The 15,365-nt window shown below is 39.3% G+C and overlaps 1 protein-coding gene across 1 annotated transcript in view; it reads right to left on the bottom strand.

The window, feature by feature from the left end:
- Positions 1 to 287: 287 nt before the first annotated feature.
- LOC106737547 (phosphatidylcholine translocator ABCB4) overlaps positions 288 to 15,365 on the bottom strand; it is an 83,486-nt gene continuing 68,408 nt past the window's right edge. Inside the window, exons 23-28 of the mRNA XM_019497756.2 lie at positions 14,365 to 14,505; positions 10,930 to 11,086; positions 10,355 to 10,552; positions 4,911 to 5,117; positions 4,276 to 4,422; positions 288 to 1,300 (exon numbers count right to left, since the gene is read on the bottom strand). Of these exons, the coding sequence (XP_019353301.2) occupies positions 1,094 to 1,300; positions 4,276 to 4,422; positions 4,911 to 5,117; positions 10,355 to 10,552; positions 10,930 to 11,086; positions 14,365 to 14,505 (1,057 nt within the window). The 3' untranslated portion in view covers positions 288 to 1,093. The remainder of the gene's footprint in view (positions 1,301 to 4,275; positions 4,423 to 4,910; positions 5,118 to 10,354; positions 10,553 to 10,929; positions 11,087 to 14,364; positions 14,506 to 15,365) is intronic.

Below are 15,365 nucleotides of genomic sequence, written 5' to 3'. Positions count from 1 at the left end.
AGACCCTTCTCAGTCTTTGTTTTGTTTTTGTAGGCAGAAGGGCAGGTGTAAGGCTAAAGCAGTCAAGCTCTTGTTTGTTTGGGTTTTTGTTTGTTTGCTTCATTTAGGAAAATCATGTCTATGCTCTTGATCAACTTGGTGGACTTCTTCTATCTTTCTCAATTAAAATTCATCTTTCTATATCATAGGTGACCAGAATTGGACATTGTATTTAGGATGAAGAGAATACTTAATTTAGGCTACTTCAACCTTTTCCCCCTGTGCTTGATGGATGTCTGATACAGAAAAACATTCAGTAAAAATTTAATCAAGTGTACTTAAGGGCAGAAAAAAACTACAAGAACTTCATGGCAGAATAGAGAAGCTTGAAAGTATTATAAACAGCAGCATTTAAAGCACAACTGCTAGACATACTGGACTGTACTTTATCATTTAAGACTTTGGGTAATACTAATAGATAAAAAAGGCAAATATTTTTATATCCAGACCATTTCTAAATGGACTTCTGAGTCTTCCCACCAATGTCAGAACCACCATTTTAATACATTCTCTACTTGAATACTTGGCCTCATGTTTGTTTTTTTCCATACTTTTATGGAAGTGGCCTTCTATGGAAGGTCATTTCAGACTCCTCCATTAACCATATTGTTCTCTTACCCATAATGTTTTGCAAATGCTAAAAATGAAATTGCACTGCTGACTCCTTTATAAGATACCAGGCATAGATTCAATAAGATACTTAGCATTTTCACCTTAAAAAAAACAAAGCTTTTCCAAATGATGTCCTAACTTGTTTTAGCAAAGTAGGAAAATGATGCAGTTTTCATGTAGATATCTTCCAGTAGTTTTCCGGATATAGACTTCTATTGAGAGAGAGTAGTATTAACATACTAACACTGACTATTTTAAGCCAGGAAATCAAATAATAATAATGATATTGATGTGTTTGATTGACAGTTTCTTCCTTACATGGACTTCTCTATTTACAGATTATTTCTGAGAACATGCAGACTGAAATAGTTCAATACTACAATTTGCAAAATACTGAAATAGATGCACAGTTCCACATCAGAAATATGGAACTGTTTTTAATTCAAAGATTACATGACCCAGCTTGAAAACTGACAAGTGAATAATAGATGCCCTTTTCAGCCAAGAGTTGCTGATGAGTTCCTTGTTCTACAATTCTTCCATTCTGGAGCACGGCTATCTTGTCAGCATTCTGGATGGTGGACAGGCGGTGAGCTATTACAATGCAGGTGCGACCTTGTCTGGCTTTATCCAATGCTTCTTGGACAACCTGTTCGATTACCAAAGTAAAAGTTACTTGTTCAGTAAGTTAAGTATTTCCCTGAATTACAGTTTTACCAGCAGTCAGTGATAGGTATTTAACATTTGGTATCCTGTAATTCAGTGGTACACCACTTTTTCTTGCCCTGTGGTTCCAGAGTAATGCAGGACCAATCTACAGGTCAGATTAAGCCATGCATGCCAGGGTTGAGCCCCATTCTGCCTCTGCAAACCAGGATCAGGGACTGTTCACCCCCACAAACTGGAATCAGGCCTTGGGGCCCCATGCTGCTCCGCATGCAGTGCCATGCTCTCCAGCCTGTGGAGCTCCCCACAAATCTGAAAATTTGACAGCAGGGGCAAGGTGCCACTGCTCCCCAGCTGCCAGTTTTAGACCCATGAGGAGCCACACAGGTCAGATAACAGTACTGGGGGGCTGGATTTATGGGTCAGGGGGTGAGCACTCCTGCTCTAAGTTGCAAAACAGCAATTAGAAAGATGGGGGTTGGATGGCTCAAGTGATTAGTAGTGGGATGAATTGCTAGCCCTCCTCTAAGTTTAGCCCAAGTTGACAGTGGAGTGATAGCTACCAATATTGATGACCGCTTTGCTTGTTTTCAGTTGGTAATTTCAAGCAACTTGTTAATGGAAAAGCATTCATGTTGCCAAATATATCATCACAATGTTGTAGAATCAGACTACCCTCCCCTCATTTTTATGCAAGGTTGCTTCCAGGCCAGTTGTCAGGCTAATCTTCAAAAAGGTCAATCTGATATCTTATGTGCACCATACTCGCTTTAAAACATGGAAACCTGCCTTCAGTGTGGACAATGTTTTAGTACCTCCAGTCCCAAGCATTCATAAATCATAAATGAGGCTACAGAGTATAATAAAATATGGCCTGTCTAACTTAATCAATACTGGCAGTCACACTTACCTAGATTTTGATTTCTGAAAACTCCTAATTCAACTTTGACATGTTTAAAAGTATTTGTCTGTGACAATGAAGGTAGATCCTTTTTATTATTATTTTTAATAAAAGCTGAGTTCACATATAATTGCATGATTTCAGAAAATGGGGCTTCAAGGACAAGATCAAGTAGTGGAAGATTTACAATGAAGTCAGTCAGCAACCCTGAGTCTATTCTGACAAAAAAATATGAGAAAGTATTTTTAGCATTATGTGCATTATTTTAGTAGACAGCAATGGTGCAAATGTCCATGTCTCTGCCATTGATCTGCAAACCCTGTTCTGTTTTAATTCCAAACCTCTCCTAGAATGAGTTGTGCCCAGTGGTGTATCTAACACATGGGGGGGGGTGCCTAAAGTTGGCTAAAACAAAAATTAGAGATCAAGCTGAAACAGGACTTGTCTACATGGGAATATTGACAGAATAATCAGAGTGGTATAAACAGCCATACTGTAGATATCCTTATTCTGATTTAGGTCCCAATACAACACAGCTAATTCTACCTTGGACAATTTTAGTTTTTAAGGAAAGAGTTTAAGATAAAATCCTTCTCTAGTTAAAACTCTAGAGTTGTGTTTATTCTACACACAGAGTGGAAAAGTTTCCGTGTGCTTATGCTCACTGTAGCCGAAGAGATTTTAGTCCCTTACTTTCCAAATAAATTTTCAGATGTTTTAAATGAATAATCAGCACTGTGATTTCCCCACAAGTCTTGGGGCAAATAGCTTCCTTAAAGTTCAGCTGCATCCAGGGCAAAATGATTCAAAGCATTCATTTAAAAAAAAGTTTCTAGTTTGTTATTGCAGAGAAAAATCTTGGAATTATGACCCCAGGGCAACATACGGGGACAAAACCAACACAGCAATTAAAACAATCCTGAAATCTCATGGAGTTTCAGGCTACTCAATGTTTTAGAGGACATCTGACTCAATTTTATGAACAGTAGGGTTGCAATATAGGTAATTATCCAATTTTTGGTACACAGTGTATTTAAATATGGCAAGAAATCCATCCAAGCAGCTTTTATTTTTTGGAGGCTTGAATGGGAGGGGGACAAGGCAGCAAAGAGCAGGGTATAGGTAACATTCTCAAAATCAATACTTTGAGTTGGAGAAAATGTTTTCTAGAAAAAAACTTGGGAGACTTCCCAAATCTCTCAAGTTACACAGGGGATTCCCAATTTCTGACCCTCTCCATCAAGTTTGAAAGCAGTTGTTATAGACCCTTAACAGCAGCTGCTCTCCAGTAGACTCTTGGAGGATACCAGCCCAACATATACTGCAATAGAACCCCCAAGCTGCCTGCTAACCTCTATGTAGAGAACATCACCATTTACTGTGGCACTATGGCTGTTCCCCTGTGGAGGGGAGATGACAGGTTGGGAATAAATGCCCAACACTGCATGAAGGAGAGTTACGTATTGCACCAGGTTGAGTTGCTCATGTTTCGGAAAGCCTACTTTGGATGAGTGTGAGGAGCTAGACATGTAGCAACCCCCAAGGAGAGGGAAATTGAGCAAAGGGAGGCTATTGTGGAGAGAGGAAGAATGGAAATGGACTCGTACTTTAGTTCTTCTGATACCACATGAGACCATCTTAAATTCATTTTCTATTGCACAAGGGGTGATAATGATCTCGATATTTTAGGCCAGTGGTTGGCAACTTTTTTAAAGCAGCAGGCCAGAACAACCCAGCTCAGGTCGGAGGTAGGCCAGCACTTCAACTCAGCTGTCACACAGCTTCTCTCTGGTTGTGGCACAGGCAAAAGCCACACTACCACAATGCTGTGGAAGTCCCCAAGCATCCTGCAGGCCATGTGTTGCCAACCCTGTTCTAGAAAGCTGCTGTCATTTAGCCAAATAAGGAACTTGTTTACAGATGTGGATAGGCTATGCATATTCACCTAAAATCTTCTAAATTCAGGCTTTTGATCTAAAAGGCAAGTAACTCATAATAGTTATTTCAACTGTCACAATTTAAAGATTCCTCTTTGTAGCAGGCATCCAAACAAATACCTTTTCACTTTCTGTATCAAGTGCAGATGTAGCTTCATCCAGCAGTAGAATTTGAGGTCGACGTATAAGAGCTCGAGCAATAGCTATCCTCTGTTTCTGACCACCAGAGAGCTGAGTTCCTTTGTCTCCTACACAGGTATTATATTTCTAAATACAATAAATAAAAGATTCAAATAAAGATGGAGCCAACTTAAGCATACTGAACTATCAAGTTGTATTGCCTCACCAGGTTTATCTGAGAGATCCCTAAAATGAGTTTAATTTAGATTAGACATTCACAGATTGACTGCATCTTTATTAAAGATCTTTTTTCTCCCAAGTGTTTGATAAGTAGGGAGTAATAAAAACCCAAATTTAAGACATTTTAACCATCTTGATTAAAATCACTTTCCTCTCTCAACAGATTAGGTTTCATTTGCTTACTTATTTTGATGTCCTAAATCTCATTTTCTACATGCCCATGAAGACTTCCAGGGAAAGAAGTAGGACAGATTAAACTTCATGACTAATTCACAGTAAATAAGGATGAGGAAATAAACACTTTAAGATCTTTTTGTATTTTAGAGAAGTATGAAAATGAACGATTTTCATAGGTCACCTTCAATTCTGAGTAGGAAACAAAAGGTTTAACTTACATTTGGTAGAGAGTCAATGAAGGAATGGATGTTGGCTGCTTTTGACGCACTGACAATCTCTTCATGTGACACCTCTCTGCTGTTATCTCCATATGCAATGTTCTCAGCAATAGTGCAGTCGAACAGAATTGGTTCTTGCGAGACAATACCAATCTGAGCTCTAAGCCACTGAATATTTAAAGCCTTCGTATTTTGGTCATCTAGCAGCTTAAAAAAAAAAGCAAGAAGTCATGCATTTCAAAGGCATAGAAATTAAGGTAATGTTGCAGTTTTGAAATTGATTCTGCATATTCATTTTCATGGATATGTCAAGCCTTACAACTAGGACAGTTAAACCTTATAGCAGTTCTGATTTTAGTGCTCATGTATCCCTGTCACTCCTCCCAATTGTAGCCCAGTTCTCAGATCATTCGGGTGCTAAATACAGGGCGATGCCCTTTGATTCCATCAAACCTCCAGGTGCTTCCTGAAAGTCAAGGTTTCATTAGGACTCTGATAAAGCAGGGTAGGGGTGCAAGGAGTGTGGATATCCAGAGCCCATCTTGCTCCATATGAAGCCAACCTTCATGTTAGGGTAGCTTCTCACATTTAATTGTACCTGCTTGAGTGGTGAATTACAGCATTACTAGAATTTTTTTTTTAATATTTAGCCTTATTTAACCACTGCTTACATTTTTGTACAGCCTGATTATTATTTCAACCTGTTTCTATCAGCTGGCTTCGAGCTGTTCTCGCAGCTCATAGCCTTCAACCTGCTCATATGTTGTGGTTTTTTGTTTTGTTTTTTTTTTAAAAGGAAAGGTCTGAGAAATTTTTCTAAACATAACAGTAATAGCCTTGTTACCAGCTCAAATTAACTGAATTTGGCACTAATCAGCTGAATCAGATGGATGAAATGATTGAATATATTAACAAAAGGTGATGAGGAAACCAATGGACAATGCCCAGATTAAGACACCGGTAAAAGACAAAATTAGGATGTGTGCATGCAATGTGTCTGTTAAACAAAGGAATATGCTGACAGGATAAAATGTGGACTGTATGCTGACTGTAGGGAAACCAATCAATGGTACCCAGAAGCAAAGTCACCAAATGAGTGAAGTTGAAGAAAAGCATAAAAGGGGGCAGCAAGAAAGATCATCATAAATCTAGCCTTCAACACCTGTCTAGATTTTGCCAGCCATAAATATTTCCCACTTATGCACCCTCTAACTTTTAAAGACTAATTTGGACACCTTCCTGTGGGAGTAGAGTAACATCTGGAATTACTGGGTGTTTTTTCTCTCTGTATATAGAAACCAAGGTAACATTTGTTATATCAATAAATTCAGACTTTTGTTGAACTGATGTTTTCATATTTCATGTCCATTTAAGGGTTAACTGGGCTTTAAACGATCCCTTAGCACCATCTGGTAGACAGTGGTGCTAAAATTCATTCTTTCTTCAAGTGTCATCTGCATATTCCTATTCACAGGGTAGACCGAAAAGTATCTCATTAATGAGCAGTAGGACGGGAGTCCTACTGCATAAGGACTGAAGTACCACCCTACCAAATGGAATGTCTAATCCCTAACACTGGATTTAAAGCACAGTGTTTTATAAATATGTACACCAAGTTCTTTATAACAAACATTTACATCTCAGACATTAGAATAGGCTTACGGCATGCTTGGGGAGGTAGGGTGACCTTAGCATGGCACAGGAGTTTTTTTCCCCTATTTATCAGCTAAGTCACCTAGCTAGTCTGAACTTACTATTATCCATACATGAAATAGAGGTTGGGAAATTTATTAAATTCTTGAATTCTGTCTAGAAAGTAGCCAGAGATATACTCTAGGTACTAAACTATGATTTAGATTCCTCTTTGTGACTATGAGATCAAGGAAGGGAACTGGCCAATTTACCATTCATTTGATGTGGATGTCAGGCACTAGCTTAGGGTAGGAACCTACGGTGAGGGTAAAGCAGAATCATCATCTTTGCAGACTCCAATGGAAGGGTGCTTGGTCATTAGAGTATGTAATTCATTCACCCAGTGGGCTGAAGTTATGGCTACCTTGAAAGCAGTTTTGAAACCAAATGGGACAGTAAGTATAGATGTAGAGGTTCAAACAGAGTTCATGAGCTGAGCTGGATTTAACTGAGATCTGACAGAACTGATTCCTTCACTTTTAGCCTTGGCAAGTTTTTTTCATAATTTTTTACTATGTTCAGTGCAAAGACAGACACGTGCACATGGCATACTGAAAAAATGCTGTCTCAACTTCTTTTTTTTTATATAAAGGATACAAACAGGCCTGAAGCTTTCAAAAGGAATAAGTATTCCACAGTTACTTGTACTAATGCTAGTGGAGAAAGTCCAGGTTGGTTATGTATTTACTTCACAAATCTAGTCCACTTGACTTCATTACACTGTCTAGTTAATTGTTTTCTTGCATCAAGTAATACCTGCTGCACTTCAAGAACAAGATTTTTCAAAGTCCATTAAAGTCCAATAACCTATGCTATCAGGTACAGTAATGCTGAATCAGGATAGTAAGTCTTGCTTTCTTTTGGGAATGACAAACCTTGAAGTTCATACAGCCCTTGGGGAAAGGTCTCTGGTATATTTGATCATAATGGCCAAGGTGATGATGGTACATTTCAGTGTCAACATGTCTTAACATTTTTATCCTCTGAATAAGTGTAAAGGAGAAAGCATATAATAGACCTACTCCCAGTTCAAAAGAAAAGCATCTGATATGGACAAACTGTCTGTGCCTGCTCTAGAACAGGATTGGAGATGCTTGGTATTGTCTCATGGCAAACAGATCTATTTCCAAAAACTTCTACAGGTAGATGTTAAAGTCTTTAACTATTGTCTTTATTAGAAATGTATCAGTTTTCACTTAGGTGATCAGTAAGCCAGTCCTGGACAACTTTTGGCAGGTGTGGCATAAGGTAAGCCCCAACCAACCTTCAAGTGCTGCTCTGGTCCCCATCCCCGGAGGCATACCTAATGTGAGAGACAGGCAGGCAGGCAGAGAGGTGAGTGTGAGTGTTGGGGGGGGCAGGCCTCTGGCCACAGAGCAGAGGCAGGACTGCTGCAAGAAACAAACAATCACAGCAAAGAGCAAGGTTAACCCTTCCCTACTCTTTTAACCATTGTACTAGTGAGGATCCAAAGCTCTGAATTCAGTGGTGGCTTCAGGAGCAGGGAAAGATTAATCTGGCTTTTGGTGGCGATACCTGAAGCCATCCCTTGCAGCAGCATCTCATACCTGCCTGTTCCACTTGGTTGGATGTTTGAGCCCCCACCCCTCCATTCCAGAACCCCTGCGTGCAAGTGTTATCAGGTATGCCTCTGGGAGCAGGAATCAAAGCAGTACTCAAGGTTTACACCTCAGTGCCAGGTTCTTCTGCCTTCAGATTACCCATGAAACTGCAGACTGAACTCAGTCTAACCACTACCCAAGTATATTAACAATAAAACATTTTTTCTAAATGTTGAGACTTTGCAAAGTGTATAGTATCTTGCTATATTAACTTGCTGCTAATAAAATGATCAAGTAGCTTTTTTTTTTTTTAAAAAGGAACTTCATGTTTTCTTCTGTTGCCCCATGTGCATAGATGAAGCTCCCAGTAAAAAAATCCATGAACCCATGTCCTTGTCCTCCTTCAAATCCTTCTTGATATTGCTTCATTGTTTCCATCTGCTCCTGTATGCTTGTACCTGGTTGTTTTCTCATCCTACAACCTTAAGGTTAAGGTCTCTGAGGAAGCACAATATATCTTTGCTTCGTTTAGATTCACCTCTGAAAGGTGTATAAGTCCATGACTAGACTTCCTAATAATATAAATCAAGGTCTAATTCAGATGAGTTGGTGGGCTGCAAGTGTTTAAATAGGAGGTGAGGGGTTTGGGTTGTAGCCATGTTGGTCTAAGGACATAGGCAGACAAGGTTCCTTGGGTGAATTTGATATCTTTTATTAGACCAACCCAAATGGTTGGAGAATAGTTATTAAGCAAGCTTTCGGGTTCAAAAACCCTTCGTCAGGCTAAGCTTCCTGAACTCAAAAGCTTTTTGAACTCGAAAGCTTGCTTAATAACTATTCTCCAACCATTTGGGTTGGTCTAATAAAAGATATCAAATTCACACAAGGAACCTTGTCTGCCTAAATTGAGGAGATAATTTTAACTCTTTCATTACTGAAACTGATAGAGCAGTACATTTTTCTACCAGGAGAACAAACTTGGGAGAGTTCTCCCAAATTATTTGAATGTGTACACAGCCTGTTGCATTTGCAAAGGGAGTTAAAATGGTTTAATGATATAGGTGGAACTTTCCCATTAGTCAAGATGAGACCAGTACCATATACATGTTGGTGTTATATAAATAAGTTATAGTCTTCTATTAGATGTAGACAAATGTATATTGCCCCATAAGGCTACTGGCAAACATTTAAAGCAGAGAAGATGCTCAGAACCTTAATGAATTAAAGACATAAAATCTTTGTATTTGTATAAAATGTTTGTATAAAGCCATCATTCAGGATGGAAGTGGTCTTACCATATTTACCTGAATACAAGAGGCCTCTCCAATAATTAGGTTCTATATATAGAAAGTTTATAATTATAGTTTTCCATATATGGAAACTAATTTTTTTTTTAAAAGAATAGTCTTAAAATGTATCCCCCCTACTACAGCAGGTTATAGGCAATGAATTGATGAGGGAGGCAGTAAAGGTGCAGGCAGTAGGGGGCATGTAGTAGGGCAGGCAGTGTGAGGCAGTAATAGGGCAGGCAGCAAGGAACAGGCAGTGGGGGGGGTTGTGGCAGGGCAGGTGGTGGGGGGCAATAGAGGGGGCAGACAGTGGGGGAAACAGTCAACAGGGGGGAGGTGGTAGGGGCAGGCAGTTTAGAGGCAGTGAGAGCCCCCTGCCACCTGTCCCCCTCCCCAATATTTAGTCCCCAAAGTGCCTGTCCCCTTCAGCCTCAGGCCTCTGATCATCTTTCCATCATTTCCCCCTCTTCCCCTCTCCATGCCAGTTCTGCCCCCTGCAGCCTTGGGTCTCCACCACTGCTTCCTCCCATCTCTCACCATCCAAAGTCTCTAACCCCCTATCCTCCCTTTACCTTTGGTCCAAGCCAGCCAGCTCTGTCCCTGCTGTAGCCTGAGGCACTGAGTACAGCTCCAAGCTAGCCCTGTAGCAATGGTGCAGAGGTGGCACTAACATCACAAGGCTTGGCTGGAGTACTTGCTCCCTACTGCAGCGAGGATGAAGCCTGCCAGCACATGGTAAGGAGGAATGTGGCAGAGGAGGATTGAAAACCTAGAGAAACCACTACTATATTTCCTTTATCTTCAAAAATGTTACAAAATTTACTGTTATATATACCAACAAGAATAGAATATATGTATTATCATTTAATTGTAAGTTACATTCTCATAAGGAACTACTTACCATTTCTCCATCAAAGGGATCATAGAATCTCTCAATCAATTGAACAACAGTGCTCTTCCCACAGCCACTGCTGCCTACAAGAGCCAGGGTCTGTCCTTTTTCTACCTTAATATTCAAACCTTGAAGCACTTTGACTTCTGGACGAGTTGGATAGTTAAACATCACCTCTTTGCTTGTTACGTTGCCACCAAATATTTCCTATAATTGAAATAGTAGCATCTGATCAATCTGTAGAAGTTGGACAGATTATAAAACAATATAAAAGGCTTAAATTTTGCATGGATCTGGCCCTTTCTGTCATGTTAACAAATTGGTCAAAACTTCTGTTACATCTGCTTCACATAAATCTTACATAAACCCAGATTTTCTAAAATGAATAAAACATTTGAGGAAAGAGTGGATAATAATAGGTAAAAATCAAGAAGAACGAAGTTCAGACTGTCATTTTGGATTACTGCAATTTAATGGCCCAAAGATTAGTAAACAGATGGCATAGGTGGGGGCAGGGGAAATCAAAGTCATGACATTAATTATGGGAATAAGCAATATTCTCTGTAACACAATGTTCAACTTACAGGCTTGAGTCCTCCCTCGCTGTAACCATCTATTAAGGGTACCCTTTCAAAGAGCATGAACATATGAGCTGCTGACATCTTGGCTTTGGCATAGTCTGGAGTAAATGAACTGCTTTGTCCTAGTGCCATTGCACCAAATACAATAGCTGAAAACACCCTATCAATACAAGCCACGAGAGAGAAATAATAAGAATAATAAGTGTATGGAAGCAGGGGTTTATGCATTTTTATTTTTAAATTAGAGCTGTTGAATACAGTTTTAACAAGTTTTGTATCAAGAATAATGTCCATTTTAATTAAATGAAAGAAGCTTCTGTTTAATACTCAGTATTTTCTCCATTTTTTTCCAGGAAAAAAAGAAAAGAGGAGCTAAAGCCATTCCTTGGACTCTAGTTGTCTATATCCACAGGAATAACAGCTGGATTCTAGTCCTTGTTCTAGCCCCGTCTCTCTACACAATGTGTGAAAAACCATATCACTTTTCTGTGATTCAAGATCCCCAGGCATGAGTCAAGTAATTGTATTTGTGAAAGCCATCAAGATCTATGGATGAAACTAGTGGTTTGACACTTGGATTCATTTTTTTCTACCTCAAATTAGACCCACCTGACTCTTGATCATGGTTGTGCTAATGCTTGTAATTTATTTTGGCAAGGGTACAGCAATACTTTGTAATTGTTTTAAGTCTAGCCTCTGGAATCTTCTGATTACACAATCTCATGAACGTTTTTTAAAAGCAAATTTCTAGCCCCCTCTGACAGGCTGCATAAACCCCTATAGGCACCCTGAGAGAAAGCTTCCTGCAGAGTATTGTGTTCATGTGCTTCAATTAAGCTCCAGCTGTCCAGCTTATTTCCAATAGGGAGCTTTGCAAAGCAGCCAGAACATTTATTTACAATTTTCATCTGAATTTATGGACAGTGGACAATCCTGTTATTCTGACAGTGTCTGCTATTATGTGCTTATACAGCAGCTAATACAAATGAGGTTCCAGTCTCATTTGGGGCATCAGTCTGGTGGCAGAGTAGTTAAGGTACCTTGCCTCTGGAGGCATGAATTCAAGTGGTGCTCTGGACTCATGCCAAAGCCTTCCATGAGCTATGCAAAGAAATCTGGTTATCAGGCGAGGGTGTCAAAGAGCTAGAAATGACGCTGGCCACATCATTCCCTTTTCTGCTGCTGGCTAAGCACATATTATGCCTTAACCACACAAATCCAATTGTCTATTAGGCTTAGTGGACCTCTCTCATTCCAGGTTGTTCCTAAGATACTCATACAGACAACCCCCACTTAGCTCTCTTAATTGGTCCCTGAAAAACTGAATGTTAAGTGAAACCAAAAGTATTTGACAACCCAAGATGGCAACTGCAATTGTTTTTAATGACCCAAGATGGCAACCACAAGCATCATAAAAAGACTCATTGAGCACCAAGTGAAATCAGGTATCAATTTAAAATTAGCATTACAGTGAAACAGCACTAAATGAAACAGCGTTAAGCAGGGGTTTCCTGTAGTGTTAAACAGCATGCACAGTATGATCATACTGCCTATCAGACAAGCCCATTACTTGGGCATAGTCTTAGACTGTGCTAATTGTAGGTCTGTATATCCTGGCTATGCAGACTTTTTCTGTACAACCTCTTTAAAATATCTATTCAAAGTGTTAAAAAGCCCATCCCAGCTCTTAAGTTCATATCTTGATTGCTACAATATTCTTTTACCTGATCTTAATAAATAGAAACTTGCCCTACTCATATCCTTCCATCATTCTATTACAAAATTAACTCATTGCTTTCACCACTTCACCCAAGTCTGCAGCTTTTCACTGGTTCTTTCTTATTAACATATGCTACTATGCAGCATATCAAGTATATGCTATTGGTCATTGTTTTCAAGGCATTTTACACTCTACCAATCATCTGCCATTGACTGTTGAGAGACTGACTACTCGACATCCCATCACACCAGCCGTCATTGCTCACTTATTAGAGACATGGACAAAAGTACAGATTAGCTGCTTAAAAAGAGGGAGTAGAACTGCTGATTGGCAGAGTGCAGAAGCTGTTATATTGTAACTGGTATGTACTCAGGATATGATTTGGGTGCAAGGGAGTTAAGTAGCCATGACTTTGACCCTGCTACACTTCTACCACTACACTCATGCATCGGTAACAATTACAGTAACAGCTGCTGTACCATCCCAAGAACAGCTCCCCTGCCCCTTTTGGATTTACACCAAGTGTGCATTTGTACCTACTTCAGATTTGCAAGCCAGTATATTCGTAATTACTCCCATGCTGCCCCTTACACCCAAGAATTCCCTGTAAGCATCCACAAGCCTACCTCATTGTTCTCTTTCAAATCCCTCCTCAACACTTTTCTTAGTTGTGAAGCCTATATAAGCTTGACATGGTCATGCTGCTTATGTGCAGAGAATACTAACACAAATCAATATAGCTGTGATTCTCAAGTAGAAGAATCTGGTGTACAAACACCTAGACCTCCACATGATTTGTAAGCTCAACCCAAAGATTTCAACTAGGAGTCTGCAGTGTCAAAGGCATTCTGACCTGTTCTTGTCTATGTCCTTTCCAAAAGATGAATTGCTGTATGATTTTTCCCAAACAAGGGAAAACTCAAAACTGGCATTTTCCAAGGGGTAACTTGAGCCTAATGAGCAATTTGGGACAGGGACCACCTTTGTTTTAAGTTCACGCAGCATCTAGCAATTGAGAATACTGGTCCACAAGTCATGTTTCATGAGTTCAGAATATGCTGTCTGCCTCCTCACAGTTGGAACAAGATAGGACAGGGACCGATAATAGGACAAATCAAACAGTAAGATAGGTCAAAGTAAGCTAACACATCTTACTATTATTAATGCAGGATACTGTGGGCAAGGAAATTTAATTCAACTTTGAACCACTTAAACCTATTTCAGATAGATAGTGGCTTAAGGATTCTGTGCTTATTATGGGTTGAGTATACTCTGAGGCCTGTTGTTTCCCTATCATATGAAAAGCAGAGAGAAAAACTCAGGATGTGTTAGGTAATGATTTCTTCCTTCCTCTCTTGTTAGTCTCTTAGAAAAGAGTGTAGGGAATGAATACTACTGCTATAGCTCCATTAAAATCCAATTAAGCTTTGTTGCCACCTTTTATCACCTACAGAGCACAAAAATGGTCTGCCCCACATCTTGATACTATTTCCTTTATTTACCACAATGCAGGGCTACTGATTTCAAGAGAACTACATAAGTATAACTGAGGGCAGACAAAATATAAATCTGTTGTTTAAGAGCTGTAATAAATTTGATAGGGGAGTGGAAGAAAAATGTGCCCATTTTCTCAGAGCTACTTTGGAGGCCCATGACACCTGTAGCAATATACAAGGAACTTTCCCTGTGGGGACAAAAAAATTGCAATAGATACTTACAAATACACATCTGTAGCATCCATGTGTCCATTTATCACTAGATAGGCACCAAACCGAAAGCAACCAGCATAGGTAAAGTAAAGAAGGGCTTGTGAAAGTCCAAAACTAAATCCAAAGATGTGTGCCTTTTTCACAGAATTTCTGTAACAGAATTATTTTTATTTTATATTTGTCATTAAATTTCAGTCTCAGTAGTAGTATCAAAGGAGTTGCCAAGTGACCTTTGCTTCAACTGCTTTCAATGGAAATTGTAGATACTTGGTTCTTTAAGATAAGGTAAAATAGCCCCCAGTTCTCTGCAGTGCTATTCCCAAAGAGAATAGAGTTCTTTTGTAGCTTAACCTCTTAGCCTGCAAGAATTTATCAAAAAGATAAGAGGAAAAAATCACAAGGCCTGTAGTCCCAAACATGGTTAAGAGTTTCACATACCATATTATATGTCTACAAAGACTGTCCTAAAATTACTAATTTTATTCAAATAGATGACCTTTATAAGACAACCCCCCCTAGTAGTTAAGATTCCATATATGGAAAATGTATAAATATGCTATAACTATCCAGGTACAGAATCTAATTACTGGAAGTTTGCCGTGAATTTGGCCCCTTCCAACTGGAGGAATTTGGAATCTACTCCTTCAGCCCTTACCCAAGCAAAATACCACTAGTTTAATAAGAGATTTGCCAAAATACATACTACAAAAGTAATATTTTAGCTGGTAGAACCACATACTTCATTAATTAAATTGCAAAATTGGGTCAAATTCTTTTTTGAAAGAAGAAGAACGTACTAGGAATCATCTACTTTGAAATAATTAACAAAAGTCACTAAAAAGTTTTGGATTGCAAATGCGGGGGGGGGGGGAGGGGAGGGCTATATTCACAGATTTGGTGTTATTTAAGATGTTGCTGCTAACCCCCTTTAATCCAATACTACTTCAAAATGCAGGGACTTTGGTTCAGTTCCTTCCTAAACCTGATGCTGTTCTGTTTTGCATACTACT

This window comes from Alligator mississippiensis, chromosome 5 (genome assembly GCF_030867095.1).
Source record: "Alligator mississippiensis isolate rAllMis1 chromosome 5, rAllMis1, whole genome shotgun sequence".
Lineage (NCBI taxonomy): Eukaryota > Metazoa > Chordata > Crocodylia > Alligatoridae > Alligator > Alligator mississippiensis.
Note: the sequence above shows the minus strand (reverse complement) of the source record. Positions and strands in the feature narration are given on the sequence as shown.